Source organism: Gallinula chloropus (genome assembly GCF_964237585.1).
Source record: "Gallinula chloropus genome assembly, chromosome: 17".
NCBI lineage: Eukaryota > Metazoa > Chordata > Aves > Gruiformes > Rallidae > Gallinula > Gallinula chloropus.
The window spans coordinates 2,526,626-2,540,740 of record NC_140102.1 but is presented as its reverse complement, the minus strand read 5'-3'; the positions used below and the strand labels follow the sequence as shown (position 1 = coordinate 2,540,740).

General features: G+C 37.1%; 1 protein-coding gene across 6 annotated transcripts in view; it reads right to left on the bottom strand.

Moving 5' to 3' along the window:
• Positions 1-13,240, bottom strand: part of RIMBP2 (RIMS binding protein 2) — a gene marked incomplete at both ends in the record, with an annotated part of 52,085 nt that extends 38,845 nt beyond the window's left edge. For 2 of the 6 annotated variants that reach the window (XM_084272159.1, XM_084272164.1), the window contains 4 exons: positions 3,941-4,145; positions 7,422-7,442; positions 9,303-9,353; positions 13,136-13,240. In XM_084272159.1, coding sequence (XP_084128285.1) covers positions 3,941-4,145; positions 7,422-7,442; positions 9,303-9,353; positions 13,136-13,237 — 379 coding nt within the window. Of the gene's footprint in view, positions 1-3,940; positions 4,167-7,421; positions 7,443-9,302; positions 9,354-13,135 lie in introns of all 6 variants that reach the window. The other 4 variants (XM_084272160.1, XM_084272163.1, XM_084272161.1 and 1 more) reach the window with 3 other exon arrangements.
• Between the last annotated feature and the right edge of the window lie 875 nt (positions 13,241-14,115).

Genomic DNA, 14,115 nt, shown 5'->3' with positions numbered 1-14,115 from the left:
CAATATAGCCCTTGCTTTGCATGTGTATAGAACGATAATCAGAATAGGAACATACATTATCAAGAACTCCAGGAATATCAAGATGCTGGAAGATACTCAACTGTCTTTCCACTTGTAAAACAGAGTGTTTAAAATTTATCTTCAGTCCTTAATGCACAGAAGAGAAAACAGTGTGGTATTTGTAATTGCACCATGTGGCTGGACACATCTCTGGCTCCAGATGGTACTAATAACTAGATGCAGCCTACGCAGATACCTCGCATCCCATCAGAGTACATCTATACCCATATCCATCAACGTATGTGGAAATACAGATCTGCTGCCCCAAATCTAATTATGCTAAATGGATCTGTCTTCCTAACCAGACTTATTGCTGCCTTTAGTGCCTTCTGTTTCTCTGTTCACTTGGCTACTTGCGTAATGTAACATCTACCTACTCTGTAACATCTGCACTGGGTGCCATCAACTCCTGCCTTGTTATGAAGAAGTGTGTGAAATAACAGAAGATCATCTAAGGCTCTTTCCCATGCTGTGGGACTGCTTTTATCTGGGAACAAAATGTGCTCTGTTTCTTATAGCAGCTTAAAAGTCGCTGCGTTTTCAATGTATTCTAATACCTGAAATAAATTGGAAAGAATAGATTTTTGGTCAAGCTGTATCACAGAATGTTAGCAGTTGGTTCCTGTGGATTCTGTACAGGAGACTTCTAAAAGGTCACAAGATGCTTAAATAATGTATGTAAATTCATGCTGATTCTAGGTACACATAGCCACAGCTGGATAAAAATAAACAAAACACATAAGCATCATCAAGCGATGCTTCTGCAAAAATTGAGATTCACTGTGCATGAAACACATTCCTTCTGAAATCTCCCAAGTATCTGAATTCTCCTACCTATAGGATGTGTCTACTGTTGAAGGTTATGAATACATTAGTACAGACAAAAATGGCTGCATTAAAAACCTCCCTAACTTTACCTGCAAAATAAGAAATAACTTCAAACGATGTTCATCCAAAGCAATTTCCCCAGTGTCCCTGGGCTTGAACAACAAGAGTGGGGAGTAATTGGCTTATAAAGGTTGTTTTAAAACTTGTTAACTCACTGAAACTAAGGAAAGAAATATGCACTTTTCTTTTTATAATTGCACTCTGGAAAAAACTAAAAAAAATTAAAAATACAAGAGGTCATTTCATAGGAACATACAGCAATGTCTAGACATATCTCATTTTTTCTCCAAGTACTAGAGAAGAACCTTACAGAGCCACAGGCTTTTTGTCCATAAAGTCTTGTAAAATCAGTATACACTCAAAACGCCCTTTCCCATGTCTGGTAAATATCTGCTAAGGAAGTCTGAAGAGCACCCTTTCAAGGAAAGGGGCAAGGAAAAGCACCAGGCTTAATTTAAATGTCTCAGCAGAATTAAAGCTGGCTATACTTGTAGTACAATTAGTCCCTCCATTTTATTTATTGGAACTGCTGATTCATTATGGACTACCTAGATTATCTAGAAAGGCCATTTAAATGAGCCTTTTATCTGATGAATAATAAATCCTAAAGTTTCTCTATCTGATTGTGACATTATTATATGTTTAGAGTGAACTTTCAACGTCCTAATCTCTTCTGGCTAGGTTGATTTCATTTCCCAATACATTCAACCATCACCAATTAAGGCAAAGCAGCTGGCCATAAACTGATCTCATTTCCGTCATTTGCTGTGCTTTGAAAGCTGTCCTTGTGTTCCCTCTTGTGTTCTTTCTTCCTCACACATAATAAAAATAATTACACTTCTGGTTTGAAGAACTTGCTGTAGCCTTGCCACCATTATTGGGAAATGGTTGATTTCAATAATTAGAAATCCTGCCCACTAGCTTAAACATTACTTTATTGTTATCAGGGCATTCATACTGGGAATGAATATTGCCTGAGGATCTCTGATGTTTGTACACCAGTGCTGCAGGCCCTGAATTCTAAATGGCGTAAAAAAATCAATAGGTTATAAGAAAAGGTTTACAGAGCAAGGCATTTAAATGACTTCAGTACAGACCAAGCTGGTTTCAGTGTGTATTTAGTCAAGGATTTCTTGGAAGATTTCTGTTTGTCATGCTTTGAAGGTTCCATTACTATTTAAAGAATAAATAGAAGTTAGTTTGGAGAGGTTGGCTAAGGACCTCAGAAAGTGTAGCTGATTTTTATTTGAGGATGGGAGGCCTATTTAGATTTTTTGCAGAGTTACAGACTGCACTTTCACTAGCTGCATAAAGGACATTTCAATACCTAATTGTCATTCCTTTAAAACTGATTGTTATTTTGGAAAGCCTGTCCTTAAAGACACAAGGAGCTAACGCTGCTGATATTAAGGAAATTTCTACTAAATTCTTATGGCTATGGGGTAATGCCTTCTGAATTCTCCATTCAGTGCACTTTCATATCCCCTTAGGAAGACTTGCAGCTCGAGGGAAGCCTATAAACTAATATGCACCACAATGGGCAAGGCTGCAAACAGCTCCAATTTTGTGTTCAAAAACCCAAGGCATACAAAGTACAAAGTTACTGAAGTGAAATGAAAGAAGGATGTCACCTTGGTTCCTTTTGACTTGGTTTCACATTGAGTTTAGCACCATTCACTGAAAATAACTGCTCATCTGTAATGATAGGGAGATGATTTGTGATTTCTAGGCCCTGTGCCTCAGGATTTTCCCAGAAGCCTTGGAAGAGGAAATTTTAAAGAGACTCAAGATGTTTTTGTTTTTCCAGTTACTCTTCATACTTATTTTAAAACAACTTTGGCGGAATTTGTAAGTAATGGAAATTATCTGACAAGTGTTCCTTTGCAGAACAAGTAGATGAAGCCATTCTAGTATGGGAGATGCTGAGCCTCATGAGGAGCACAGTCCTCACCCAGTCTTGATAATAACAGGGTTATAATATAGAATCTAACAAGTGATTTACATGCAAGTTACTTTCAGGTGTCCTCAGATAACCTCTTGCCTTGATTTTTGAAATTTTCTTATGAATAATGAATCGTTAACAACGTTGTGTCCTCAGGATGAGTAGTTGCCTCTGGCAACACGAGATGACCATGCAAAAGCTGAACACAGATCTTGGAGAAACACATACAGTGTTGGAGGTTCTAGTGCTGGTTATAAATGTAAATTACTTCTGCATTTCTTTTAATTGCAACTTTACTATTCCTAAAACACCCAGAAGTTACATGTCCAAATACTATTTGCAACACAGTTAAAAATTTAAACATACCTTTACACAGTTTCGGAAGCAACTGTAAATACCAACCCTATCCAGTTCTGCTAAAATATATCCCAAGACACTCCTTGCCAACCACAACCACTTTGTGACAGGATTTGTGTTTCTGTAGATGGTGCTTCTTTCCTTGGATTTATTTTTTTTTAAGTGTTTTGCTTTTAGGTTTTTATGGAGAAGTGTAGAGTTTCTGACAAATCAATGCAACTAAATTGAAAACATGTTCATGTTTCTCAGAATTACCATTTTCTACCAAGCTCTATGTACAGGTTTCTTTTATGTATCAGCTAAAATGCAGTGTGGGGGTCTCCGTGCTACTTCAACAAGGGAGCAGAGCAACTCCTGTCCCTGAAAGAGTGAAGGTTTTACAGCAAAGCCTGTATATACAGAGAGTTTTTCTTCTTCCAACAGAACTAGATATTTACACAAGGAATACATCATTTTAACACTGACCAGGTTTCTCTTCACTATACTCAAGAACAATTAGAGAGAATTCTCCTCACAGCAGTGCCTGAATAAAAGTGGAAACCTCAGTGAAGGATTATGAGACAATCTGAAATTTAAACAAGTCACAAAGAGGGAATTCTACCCTCCATTTGTACAACCAACCTCTACCGATACCACTGAGTTGCATCTTATAACCTGCAGGGCATTACCTACAAATAAAATGCTGGTCCTTACCTTTGCCTATAGAAGTGGCTATTCCATTCATTAACTGGGACAGAGATTTACCAGGAGAACCGGGGATATCTGAGGATGCCAGCGAGTTACTGCTCAAGAGATCAATCTTCCCTGCTTGCTGTCGAAACTTCTCCAGTTCTCTGGACAAGAGGTTAAATTGTTCGCTCTGTGTCCGGCATTTCTCCTCTAGCTCCCGGACTTTGGCCTGCACAAGCAAGACAGAACACTGGGGTTTGACTGAGATCAGAGCGACCTATGACTGCATCAGATATTTTTCAAGTACCAGGAAGCCAGGATAGGCAAACCACTTGAGATGAAACAGGCCACAGTTGCATTTTTCTCCCCCTAAATTCTCACCCATATTTAGAATTAAACTTTTTAGTAAACCCTGGAATACTGAGGTAAGTACTCCCATGGGGATGGAAGGAGTACTTACCTCAATATTCCAAAGTGGAAATTGCTCATCAGTTTTCGGCAGTACTGAAAAAAAAATCACTGCCAAGAACAGCTGCAAACAGATCCTACACTTTTGTGACTTAATCTGAATGCCACTTTTATGCATTTTTCCATCTTTTTCTGAAGCTCAGGTATATTTCTGAGGTTTGCCCATCCTTGGCTATTAAATTGAAGCCTCCTGAGTTGTTAATCAGATTAACATTTATGTATTAAAAAAACCACCAACACCCCCTTCCTCCCCAAGTATGGTTCATGCAGAATGTGGGCCTATCTACTGGCTCAATTCCCTCTCAAAAATAACACTTCTCACTATAGGTGCCAAGCCACACGGAAGTAACTCAAACACCAGCCAAGAGGAGATGGCTTGGAAGCTTGTGAGAAGTACTAAAATGCCATTGTTGGCAAACATTTTGTTTTAAATGTTAAGGCATCAGGCTTTAGCAAAACAGAACTCCAGAAGATAAGCTTCTGTGCTGACTTGGGAAATTTGCCTGCACACAGTTTATGAATTCCTGATGTGAAAAAATGGATGAGGTGATGGAGAGGAAAGATTAAGGAATGACAAAGGGCCTGAGAATTAAGGATTTCTTCTACAACTTCTATTAAATATATATATATGAGTAGTGAAGACTGAAGTATGAAAAAAACCCCATTTTATGCTAATCTACACATTTGTTGCACCAGGTAAATTTATGATATCACAGTGTTTTCAGTATAATGCCCTTAAGCTTCAATCTGCATTTATAAACAGCTTATAGATCTCTTTGCATATCCTATCAGATATTCCTGAAGAGAATAAACACAGAGTGCCCAGAATGTTACAAAAGAGCATATTAACACCTGTTGCAAAGGCTGAAGAACCAGCAAAGCTTCTGAGAATTTAAGTGGTGAGGTCATGTAGGGGCAGACAGTTGGTCTGTACTCTGGAATTGGGCCATCTGAGCCCTAGGGAGCACTCGTGCCTTGTGGGCTGTGACCCAAACACTGCAAGCAGAAGTACTCAGCAGAGGCAGTAATGGGCTCCTGATATGAGGAACTAATGTATTATATATCCTAGTCTGATGCTTTATGATGAACAAACATCACTTTCCTTCATTAAAACCCCCTTTGCTGCATATGCCTAGTTAAACAACTGTACTAAAAGGGAGTCTGGCTATCAATTAGATTCATTCAACTGTAGTAAAGGTTCCTTTTTTTTGAAAAAGAAAAATGTTCTCTGTTCATTTAAGACAATCTGCACATGTTACTTATCAAGAAAATGACATATACTGCATCCCACCTATACAGAGATCTGAGCATAAAGACAAACAAAACAGAGCCCCCAGAAGAAGACAAAAATCCAAATTTTCTCCTTTGGAAGGTGGTACTGTTTGTTCCTTTTTCAGTAACAAGCACATTTTTAAAGAACTTTGAGGATTTAATCTCTTTGTATTCATAAACCAAATTGTTTCTGCTGAAGATGGCTCAGGGTATCTATCTGACATTCAAACAGAAAACAAGCTACACCGACACTGTGGGAGTTTTACACAAACACCAAATACTTTGATTTTGGTTTTTTGTCTTTCATTTTTCACTGTGGTTTTGAGCAACCAAAACGTGGCTCTTTGCTACTTGTCAATTTGCTGAATAAAACATCTATGTACAATTTTAAAGGAATACTAAACAAACAAAACAGGAAATTGGTATGGGTTTTCAGATCCCCTCTTTCCAATGGGAATTTTAAGGATGAGGTATTCAACTCTCTGAGAATATATACTGACCTTTCCACATGCAGCTATGGAAACTCTAGTATAAAATGAAAAATAAAAACATCACAATCCAGATCCCAATAAGATGCTAAGGCTGCCTTTAAAAAATTTTTGGAGAAAAAAGTTATCATTATTTATTTATTTCGAACTTATTTGCATTTCAGCATATGCCTTCTTTGGCTTTGCTTTTGTGTGCCTAGAATCTTCAAATTTTTCTCTCATGAGAGCCTGGAAGAAAAATATGCCTTTGCTATTTGTTTTTAATCAAGTTTGTGAGTTAGAAGTGAGCAAAAAGATGGTACTATATATAGAAAAAAATGCCATGAGCTCCACAACAGTACTAAGAGGAAGCATCCTCATACCCATCTCTGCTTCTTGACTTCATGCAGGTGCTTGGGTCATCATTAGCCAGACTCACCCCACTGTAAAATCTACATATTGAGGGATGTCACTGCAGAGCAAGGCATGTGCTTACACTCTCAGAAGTAGTGAATTTTTATTCTGTATCACATTTCTGCCCACATAGTCTATCCTAATACCAATGTTAAGTCTACCAGATCTCCCTAAACCTAGATCTGCCTGTAGCAGTGGTTCTATGAAAAGACATCCTTCTCTACACCAGACTGTATCAAATGGTCAGGGTTGGCAAGTTGCTCATACAATACCTAGTGCTATTTGTAAAACTCAAACAGCTTCTTAAACTGAAAAGGAAGCAGACTTTATCCTTCACAAGACAGATACTGTTCACACAAGACAGATAAGATGATGAGCAACTTCCCAGTGGACAGGCTTGAATTCAGACTAGTAATTAGTTCACATCTTCTGCTACAGAGATATAATTTCATAGTATAACTGTTTAGGTAGCAGTGATGGCTTTGAGTTAGTAGCCTAGTAAATCAGCCTCAGGTGAAAATATCACATAAAATGATATCCAGATTAAGAACAATCTGAATTCAGACAAAATCCACCCAGTTGGAAAGCTACAATCTTAAATAAACTACCAAACCATTCTTACTGGGCATGCTTATAAGAAATGAACTTTCAGAACCAGTATCTGAGTCCTCATTAACTCATGTCATATTTGAAGATTAATCTCTTGTAGAAAAAAGTTCTGATTTTTGATCATTTGGTATGATGCCAGTAAATGCCAAGCATGCTTGCATAACAATGGTTCTAGCACACATTCCATGCAAGTTTAGGCAGGACTACCATACTCATTTTAAAGGGAAAAGTGCAGGATTCAGGACAGGGAAAGGAGAATTTACGCCCTAAAATACCTGCATGCTGTCCAAGGTGTTCTGGATGAAGTGCAAAGCAATAAATTCCAAACAAGACACAGTAAACAAAGAGATGTGAAATAAGCCAAGAAATAAAAAGTTTTGAACACTTTTTCTTTTACATTTCAAAGCAAAATATATCAGAACAGTTAACAGTGTAGAACCATGCATTAACGCAAACCACGCCATAGAGCCTTCCAGAAATTAATACCACTGCTGATCTTCAATTGCAAAAGGCAGATTAAATAAAATGCTGAAAATTAATGGGCTTGTGGCAATAAAAAGCAAAGGCTTAGGAAAACTTGACAGGGTTATGCAAATCAGAGGTCACAGACAGATCTGCTAAGTAGGAACTCTCAGTAGCCTAAAGGTGGTAAATCATCACTTGCCTGCTTTGTTTCTACTTATGTTTTCCTGCACCATACGCTTTCCATCAGGTATTAAATAATAATTTTATCTTATACTTTTAAAGGCAAACCAAGCTTTACATGATGAAAATGAAAACCTGTAAGTAAAACACTTTCTGTGGGAATACTAACTTTTATAGGTATAAACAAATTTTTAAAAAATGTATTTAAAGATGATCAATGCACCAGAAAAAAACACCTCCCATCAATGCATGACTGGTAAGTACACAGACAGAACAACTACTGTGAGAAATTAAAAAGAATAGAAATTACCTTCTGGTAAAAGCAGAATTCTACATGATATATTGGCAATGCATATGCTACAATCAATCTATGGTATCACATGTTCTTTATGATATGTATGTTATGACTTAACAACCCTATAATGCCTTTTCCTCAGACAGAAAAATTAGTTTGATAGTTATCAGTGAAAACCTATTTTATGGGGGAAAAAATGAAGAACAAAATAGAGGAAAAGGAAATCTGGATGCAGTTAGCGTGCTAATTACCTGTACATCTATTTTCTGACACTTCACCTTATCCAAGTACATCAAACAACATGATTGAAACTTAAAGGATTTGTAAGCCTAGTTTTGAAAAAGCAGGGAGGACCTGTTTGCATTAGGAACCTTCCTACAGGACTCCCAACAGGGAATAAAAGGTTTTGTCAGCACCAGGCACATACTATAGTATATTAATTTCTTTAAATTATCCTTGAACGTTGTGTTTTTATATGTAATTTAACCGTAAGTATATGTATCTATTATAAAGGTTCCATTATTATAAGAGTTCCAGTTTAAAATCCCTAAAAATTTTACAAAGAGGTTTTGCAAACCTTGCCCTATTCTAACTAATGCTGACAGCAAAACTCATGGTAGTTTGAACAGGAGTAAGAATTTGCTCCCATTCTGCATGTCACTTCAGTACAAGACACAAGCAATCCTATATCTTTAGACACAGAAGACTATTACTAGATTTTTTTTTAGGATTAATGACTTGAAGGAAGGCTTGAAACGTGATTCAAAGTCCATAAACTCAACTGCTAATGAATTTGCAGGAAATGCTCCATAACTGAGCAACTGCTGAAGAAAATACTAAGATTTTTTTGATGTATCTTTATGGATGATGATGTCTTGGTTTGTATTTGCAGCTACATTTCCAGCCTAAACTACACTAATTCTTATGAAGTAATCACTTTGTATGTATCATAGCAAAAAAAAAAAGAGAAAGTACTAAAACTTCCATTCTATACAAAGAGAAATGGAGGTGTGCACATCACTTCCAACAGCTCAGCTTAATGTACTCCAAATTAAGTTATACTACTTAAAGGATGCAATTACATTAGAATTGAAAAATAACAAAACTCATCTGTCTATGTATTTCTTGAAACTTCCAAACACGATGATACTGTAAATTTATCACATTCACAATGGAACCCCCAGAAGCAAAAGTAACTCAGAGGACGTCTTCTTACCTCTAGCAACTGAACTGCTCCCTCATGTTCCTTCTTTGCTTCAACCTGAGCCTTGTTTTTGCAGTTAAGAGAGAAAATGAAAAAATAAAAGAAAAATCAGTTAGTCATTCCACGTATAGTATGCTCTAACCACATAGAGTGTCACATTGCACACTGAAATCCAAAGGCAATTACAGTCTTGAAGGGATGGCTCTGTCAATACTACTGTAGTTCTTTGGTTCTAAGCCACTGAAAGAACTGCTTGTTTTTAGGAGACTAAATCTCAGTGAAGCTTAGAACCATGGGTATTTTGCTGGACCAAGAAGAGCGTGCTCAACACACTGCAATAACACAACAGCAGTACTCTGAAACCCTCTAAACTAAAAAACTCTAAACTAAAAAACTGATCTTCTATGCTGCAGGAGGTTCATAGTGTAGAAAGCTCCCATCCCAGCTAGGAGAAAGCAACACAAAACTATGCTTAGTATTTACATGCTGCATAAGTATTTATCATCTAAGTAAAGAGCTCACAAAACACTTCAAGGCAACAAGAAAGGTTGTGTCTAAACGTAAGTGCAGCATTTAACATCCAATTAACTGAGTCAGAGAAGAAAAAAAGGGAGTCAATAAGAAGAGAAAAGTATATTTTATGTAGGTCAGAAATTCAGTTGTCAAATTTTGGTCAGGAGAAATTCAAACACTGAAACCAGAAAAAACAGCATTTGGTAAGTTTGTATTCCCCTCACCTTATTTCTTCTTTATTGAAGGTGGCCCAAGATAAACAAAACTTTATAAACTATTGTTTGAGGCTGATGGCAGTGTGATACACTAACTTTGCCTCATAGCTCCTTGGTATTGTAATCCAAAGACCACTTTCTGCACATTCCTCATCAGAGAACAGTCTTAGAACCCTTCAGTTTAGCAGAGGGCAGCACCCCACATATTTCCTAATTTAATGGGCCAGATATTCCCAAGCTGGACACTGACACAGCTCTGTTAACTTCATTTTTCCTCTTGTGTGAGGGCTTCCCTACTGTCTTAGTGGTTTCAGTGGAAGCTAGATCAGGCCATAAAATCATAAGCAAAAAGAAAGACCCAAACTATACTTCACTGTCACACATGGTAATAAAGCCTCCTTTGGTCCTGCAAGCACACTCATATTTCTTCTTGTACTACAGTAATAAGTCTCATTGCTAGCACCTGATAAATATTGGCTCCAGGAGCATTAGCAAACGTATGAAGACAGGTAACAGGAAGCCTTGTGTTATCCATCATTACAAGTTTAATAAAATCTACCTAGACTATGAGTTCTTGATAAATGATTAGAACACATGCATCAATAGCTATCTCTCTTTTACATCAAACTGTCTTGTAGTGAGGCTTGCTTGGTGAAAAAGACCATCTGATTCCCTATCAGCACAAAAATGTGATGAACAATATTATACTCTTCCCTTTAGGCTGAAAATCTGATCACCCTGTTCATAGATTAAAAACACAAAGAATTATTATTTACAGTATCAAAACGTGACAGCAAACACATCAGGCTGTACCAGTAGGTCCCTTGGTTTTAAAGTGCACTTTGTGTGGTTCTTCAGCAACTTCACAACAGTAGCAAGATATGCTATGAAACATCATCCTGTTGCTGCAAGGAATTGCTACTTTCATTTCATGGTACCTTTTCAAGTAATTAGATGACAAAAAAAAAAAAATAGGAAGAAAGACTTTAACACACAGGAACTGGGTATATCGGGATGTCAGCTCTGGATGAAACATAAGCCAGAAGTTTAATGACAGAAGCAAAGGATTAGAGTTCCTTGGGCAGCAGATTTATTTAAATTGTTTGTCTGATAATATAGACTGCATTGTAGTGTTGAAAAGGAGATATGTTGGATACAAGCAGAGGCTAGTACAGGACAAATTAGTCTGTGCTCATCTCCACTACCAGGCTTAGAGAACTGCATGTAGCTTGGGTATCTATACAAGGTAGAACAGTGCATGATGTAGACATCCCCCACCCCAAGATCTTTCAGTGTTTTGAAACTTTACCGCTGCTACCCATACTCTGTACTAATCTGATGTTCATTCTTATTCTCCAGCATTAACAGCAGCATTACAGAAGCAACTACTCATGTCAAATAAACTGGGATCCCAAAATGTCACAATGGAGATTGGAAGGGATGAAAAGAACTTTTTTTTTAAAATCAAAACCCATTTATTTTTAAGAAAAATGGATGGGTAGAGTGGATATCAGATGTGGAATTTGTCAAGAGATGTGATGGGTACAATGCTTATTTAAGTTGCTACAAATCCTATAACATTTTAAAAAGAATTAAACAAGACACAATAACAACTTAATCACATAAAGAATTAGAGGTTTCAGCATGAAAATAAGTGTCTGTGCAAAGTCCTAGAGGGAATATTTCAGGCTAATGAATGAAGTCAGTAAGAAGGATTAATTATTTCTTAAATGCTTCCACTAAGTAATGCAAAGATGAATTGTTATGGTGGATTTTAGTATAGGAATTCTAAGCTAAAGTTCCTGAGGAACTTAGTGGTAAATGATTATTACATAATAATTTCAAATATAAATGATCTTGCATTCCATGCTACAAGAGTATAATCACTGGTTACAGATGCTGAGGTAGTCACATTGAGTAAAATAACCAACACAATCCAACCTTGTTTGTGCTTGAACTGTGTTGCTGAACTGTAACAAAAAGACCCATGTAATATGGATTTATTAAAAGAATATCACAGAAATTACCAAGAAGAAAAGCCATACCTTTCTTTGATTTTCTTTGATTTGCCAAGAAATTTCTGTGGAAGTTCAATACTAACAGCTGAATATAACCAGAAATGGCATTGTGAAATAGCCTAAATAGATTAATTGAAAAAGGCTAAAAGAAAATTAACTGGAAGATTTCATTTGGTCAAGGGAAGGTTTCTATTTCCAGCAAACTATATTTAGATACATCTTTTTATTCTGCTGAGAATGTCCCTCCATGCCAAATCTCTACCAAATTATCATTAGTAGTATTATTTCTGCATTTTGATCTAGTCAAGTACTTGGAAAAATCAACAGCAGTACTGAGACAACTGCAGTGACTTTGAAACTCAGTAAGATGGAAACTCAATAAGATGGAAACTCAATACCACATTTATTATATTATCATGAATACTGAGAAGCTGCAGTGTGAAAAATGAATGTCTTAAAGTGATTTCTGAATTACAGCATGAGCTTGGAAAAGAGGTGCTTAAACAACTGTTTAGTTGGTGAAAAAGAAGTTCAGCTGTGATCAGCTGTGATATGTAAGTACCTTGACAAGGACTTTCTAATTTAGTGGAGAAAGGTAGCAAGGATTGCCAGTGTCTGGAAGAAGCTGCCAATGAAATTCTAACAAAAATGTGTCAGTGGGAAAGATTTGAATGTTCTTAACTGACAAGGAAACAGTGGATCTTCCATATTTTGATTATCACGAAATTATGACTGGATTCCTTCCTGACATTTAAGGACTGTACAAATTTCCTCAGGCAAATGTAGGGGAAATCAAGGGACATGCAGTAGAAATACAAGTGCTTGCATCACCTTCCTCTCTATTGGAAAATATGAAGACTTACATAAACTGGTCAGGTTAATCTTCATTGGCATAAACATTTCTAAATCAATCACTGGAGTCATGTAAACAGTAAACATCCACTTGTTACAGCTGCACCAGCAAATCATCCAAAACAACCCAGAGCAGGAACCAGTTTGGCCATTGTGGTTTAAATTCCTTTAAACCAGACCTGTTTCATGCTCTGTGTTTCCTCACTGCAATTGGCTATTCCACCTGACTTTCCCTCTCTCCACTTACCTTCTGCAGGAGTTCAATTTCCTGCTGTTTGGTGTTGAGAACAGCCAAGGCTTGCTCATGCTCCAACTCCAGCTGTTGCCGCCGTTCAGCAGCCTCTCGCATATGCTGTTCCAAGGAAAGAGGAAAAACTATCAGGAGACTTCAACATATTCTACCTGCAGCCAAACATGCTGCCATCCCCAGGCATGCAGATGTTCACCTCAACATAAAAGCTCTCTGGTATCACTGGAAATTGGATAGGATTTGAATTCAGTCAGTGCTTAGGGGCATATTGCCAGTGCTAAACTCAGGCATTTTGACAGCAATCTCTATTAGGATATAGGACTCTCTCATTGTCAGCAGCGTGGCCTCTGTGATGCACAAGTGAGCAGCACCCATTTTATCCATCAGGCACACATTTATATGTGGCATCGTGCTGAAAAATTAATGCTTGGAAAAAAAATAATTAGCTTGACAATTCCCTAAATGCCTTTTTATTCTAGAATATAGTTTTGTGATTTGTTTTGCAAATGATGACCCAAAAGAAACAGCTTACTTGTGCTAATCTTTCCCTGTTATTTATAGCAAATTAGAGCAATACTAACATGGGTGCATTTGGAGAAAAAGTACAGGCAGTACTCAAACCCAACTTTCAAAGTACAGTTGCTACTAATCATTCAAAGCAATATGAGAATGATTCTTAGGAAGAGCACAAGCTGAACAATGTCAAGATACCCTTTGCAGATAGGAATCTTTTTCATTACAGGTTAATACTGTTCTCACAATATCCTTATAACTTCCAAACACCCTGTTAATAAATGGGAGTTAAGAAACTTCTCTTTATAGATTCTGATCTCTGGTGAAACTGGTATTAAAGATATTTGTTTTCCAAATTACATATTATTCCCATAATGCTGTCAGAGCAGAGGCACAATGTCTTATCTGCAGCACCATGAGTTATTACACACAAACCTATTGGCAATCAGCACTTGGAAACACAA